The sequence below is a fragment of the Gallinula chloropus genome (genome assembly GCF_964237585.1).
Source record: "Gallinula chloropus genome assembly, chromosome: 32".
Taxonomy (NCBI): Eukaryota; Metazoa; Chordata; class Aves; order Gruiformes; family Rallidae; genus Gallinula; species Gallinula chloropus.
Window position 1 is genome coordinate 554,802 of NC_140117.1, and position 4,387 is coordinate 559,188.

Below are 4,387 nucleotides of genomic sequence, written 5' to 3' on the forward strand. Positions count from 1 at the left end.
CTGCAGCCACCCCAGGGTTGGGGACTGACCAACCACTCCTGTCCCTTAGCTTATGACCCAGAACTCTAAAGCCACATGAACCAGAGCAAAAAGTATTCCTCACCCACTCAAGTGCCCCAAAAACTCAACCAGAATCAACTTTCCACCTTGCCCATTCCCCTCCTGGACCCACGACAGGGTCCCGTACTGGGACCAGTGGTGTTTAATACCTTCATCAATGACATCAACAGTGGGATCCAGTGCACCCTCAGCAAGTTTGCAGATGACACCAAGCTGAGCGGAAAGGCAACACACCAGAGAGATGGGATGTCATCCAGAGGGACCTGGACATGCTGGAGAGATGGGCTCATGCAAACCCCATGCAGTTCAACAAGGTCCTCCACTTGGGTCAGGACAGACCTCACTACCAATACAGGCTGGGGGGTGATGGGATAGAGCAGCCCTGTGGAAAAGGACTTGGGGTACATGACCCAGTGACGTGCCAGTCCCATCCTGGCTGCATCACCAGAAGTGTGGCCAGCAGCTCGAGAGAGGTGATTCTTCCCCTCTGCTCTGCTGAGACCCCACCTGCAGTGCTGGGTCCAGCTCTGGAGCCCTCAGCACAAGAAGGACACGGACCTCTTGGAGCAGGTCCAGAGGAGGCCACAAGGATGATCAGAGGGCTGGAGCACTTCTCTTACAAAGGCAGGTGAGAGGGTTGGGGCTGTTCAGTCCAGAGAAGAGAAAGCTCAGGGGAGACCTCACAGCTCCTTCCGGTCCCTGGAGGGACCTACAGGCAAGCTGGGAAGGACTGTTCCCAAGGGCAGGGAGTGATAGGATGAGGGGTGGTGGTTTTAAACTAGAGCAGGGCAGGTTTAGATGAAACATAAGGAAGAAGTTCTGCCCTCTGAGGGTGGTGGGACACCGGCACAGCTTCCTCAGAGTGGTGGTGGAGGCTCCATCCCTGGAGACATTCAAGGTCAGGTTTGATGAAGCTCCAAGCAACATGATGTAGTGAAAGGTGTCCATGGTCACTGGGGGCAGGGGATGGGACACAACACATGACACGACATGATGTGGACTTGATGGCCTTCAAAGGTCCCTTCCAACCCAGAGCATTCTGTGATTCTGTAACTGGAGGTCTCAGAGCTGAAGGAGCTCTGGGGACGTCTCCACTCTGAACTGTCAGGAGAGGGCAGTGTGAGCCCAGAAGAGTCCCTGAGCCCCAGCCCCCAGGCAAGACCTGCCAGAAGAGCATCCTCCTGCCCAGGCTGAGATGCTTGGAGCACCTGAACAGGTGTCTGAGGGACGTTGGGTGCTGAGGACCTACAATGGGGGGAGGAATGCAATTCCCAATGTGTCACCACCTCTTCGGGAAAACCTCCAGGAGATGAAGACACCTGGTTGGGAAACATTTTGGTGCATTTTCTGGGTGGATTAGTGACCTGTTGTAGACATTAAAAGTTATCATGGTTTGTGGGACACTCTCCACTAGCCCAGGGTACCCAAAGCCCCATCCAACCTGGCCTTGAACCCTGACAGGGATACAGGGCAGCCCCAGCTTCTCTGAGAACCTGTGCCAGGGTCTTGCCCCCTCCCCGTGAAGGATTTCTGCCTCCCAGCTCCTCTCCAGCTGCCCTCCTGCAGCTGAAGGCCATTCCCCTGGGCCTCTCCCTCCCTGCCTGTGTCATCAGCCCCTCTCCAGCATTCCTGGAGCCTCTTGAAGGACTGGAGGTCTCCCAAGTCAGAGGTCTCTCCAGAAGCAGCAGTCTCTTCTTCAGGCTGAGCCAGCCCAGCTGTCCCAGCCTGGATCCAGAGCAGAGGGGCTCCAACTCTTGGATCATCTCTGTGGCCTCCTCAGGGCTCGCTCCAACAGCTCTGTGTGTCCTTCTTGTCCTGGGGACCCCAAGCTGGATGCAGCGCTGCCAGGGGGTCTCCCCAGAGCAGAGCAGAGGGGCAGAATCCCCCACCTCGACCCGCTGGTCTAGCTGCAGGGGATGCAGCCCAGGATACAGTTGGCTTCCTGAGCTGCCAGCACACACAGATGGGTCAGGTTGAGCTTCTCATCAACCAATACCCAAACCCTTCTCCTCAGGCTGCTCTCAGCCCCTGCACAGCCTCTTGTTGTGCTGGGGTTGCCCTGACCCATGTGCAGCATCTCCAAGCAGCTCCTTGTAAATGACATCTGCCCCCTCCAGTGTGTGACAGCCACGGATATGTCACTCAGTGTCACCAGCCATCACCTCCAATGTCACTAGACACCGAGGAGTCCAGAATCTTCATGGTCACAGTATGGCCAAGAGGTGTTGAGCAAACAACACTCCAGGTGTGCAGAGCAACCATCCTGGCCACAATGTGGTCGGTGATGCCTACTTTTGGAATGCCTGCTGGAAGATGAACCCGTTGTTAACACATGACACAGAGGAGATCCTGTCTGATGACAGAGATGCTGTGAGAGGTTCAGCTCTGACCCACACTCTAACATCTTTATAGAGGCTCCAGAGGGGCGTGCCTTGGCAAAAGCAGGTGGAACATTGACACTCTGGTAGGACCATTATCACAGAAGTAATTATAATAACAATAAAGAGAAGACAGCAAGCTCAAACTGCTCTGGAAGACACCTGGAGCACCCTGGAGAAAGAAGCAGGAACTTTACCACTGCTGGAAACATGTCCGTGGCATCGCGCTCCGGATCGCGTCCTGGAGCTCCTGGTTCCTCATGCTGTAGATGAGGGGGTTCACTGCTGGAGGCACCACCGAGTACAGAACAGTCACCGCCAGGTCCAGGGGTGGGGAGGAGATGGAGGGGGGCTTCAGGTAGGCAAACACGGCTGTGCTGATGAACAGGGAGACCACAGCCAGGTGAGGGAGGCAGGTGGAAAAGGCTTTGTGCCGTCCCTGCTGCGAGGGGATCCTCAGCACGGCCCTGAAGATCTGCACGTAGGACACCACGATGAACACAAAACACCACAAGTTCACAGAGACACTGACTGCAAGAAGCCAAACTTCCCTGAGGTAGGTGCCTGAGCAGGAGAGCTTGAGCATCTGGGGGATTTCACAGAAGAACTGGCCCAGGGCGTTGCCTTGGCAGAGCGGCAGAGCGAACGTGTTGGCAGCGTGCAGCAGAGCAGTGACAAACCCACCGCCCCAGGCAGCTGCTGCCATGTGGACACAAGCTCTGCTGCCCAGGAGGGTCCCGTAGTGCAGGGGTCTGCAGATGGCCATGTAGCGGTCGTAGGCCATGATGGTGAGAAGAAAATACTCCCCTAACATAAAGAAGGGAAGGAAAAAGAGTTGGGCAGCACAACCTGCATAGGAGATGGCCCTCACATCCCACAGGGAATTGAATATGGATTTGGGGAGGGTGGTGGAGATGGCACCCAGGTCGAGGAGGGAGAGGTTGAGGAGGAAGAAGTACATGGGGCTGTGGAGGTGGTGGTCACAGGCTATGGCAGTGATGATGAGGCCGTTGCCCAGGAGAGCAGCCAGGTAGATGCCCAGGAAGAGGCAGAAGTGCAGGAGCTGCAGCTCCCGTGTGTCTGCAAAGGCCAGGAGGAGGAACTGGCTGATGGAGCTGCTGTTGCACATTTTTTCCACATGCATATGGGGACCTGTGCAAGGAAGAAAATAGAGTTACAAGTCACAGCAGACTTCTCAGAGGACAGCCTCTCCCAGTTCCCATGGGATCCTCCCAAAATGCCCCTCTCTTTTCAAGAGGCGTCACCTCTGCCTGGTGCTGGTTGAGGGTGTTACCAGGAGTGATGCACAGAGGGCGCTTGGATCCCCTGCACAGAGGTGGGGCTGCTGCAGGCTCTGGAGAAGCCAGTCCTGCCCTGCATCAGTAGGTCGATAGGAACATGGGGGGATCTCAGGTCAAACCCACTCGAGGTATCAACGAGCTTTTCAGCATTGTTCTCCCAGTTTGATGGGTGGCAGAGCAGGGCTGGGGGGCAGATTTTGGTTTCTTCAGTTCAAGTTGCCCCACCGAGCTGAGGACTGCTTCTAAGGCAGAAAGCCCTGGCATGTCCACTGCACTCCAAGTGAAATCTTGTGCATCACGTGATGCAGGGGACTGTCCTTTGATGCAGTGTCAGGACAGGCAGACTGTCCATCACTCCTTGTCCCAGCTGCCCTGCACTGGCACCTCTCTGAGATGAGAGGCACCCAGACATTCCTCTAAGAAGAAACTGGACACTACTGAGGGCAGAGGGAGCTGGTTTCCAAGCTCACACCTCTAAACCCCTCACCTGCCTGGTGGTGGTTTACGAGGGTCTCAGCTCTCAGCCAGGGGTGTGGTGGGCTTACTGCAGCTCCCCACAGACAACCTTCAGCAGCCTTTCCATGCCCCAGGGTTTCTTCTCCACTGGACTGCTGGATAACACAGAGACACCGTGGGAGTGCTGGGCAC

At 56.0% G+C, this 4,387-nt stretch overlaps 1 protein-coding gene across 1 annotated transcript; it reads right to left on the bottom strand.

Annotated features, from left to right (window-relative positions):
• Positions 1-2,631: 2,631 nt before the first annotated feature.
• LOC311202919 (olfactory receptor 14C36-like) lies at positions 2,632-3,567 on the bottom strand (the record flags this gene model as incomplete). Its single annotated transcript, XM_084277564.1, has 1 exon — positions 2,632-3,567. The coding sequence occupies one exon, from the start codon at positions 3,565-3,567 to the stop codon at positions 2,632-2,634; it is 936 nt and encodes a 311-aa protein (XP_084133690.1).
• Between the last annotated feature and the right edge of the window lie 820 nt (positions 3,568-4,387).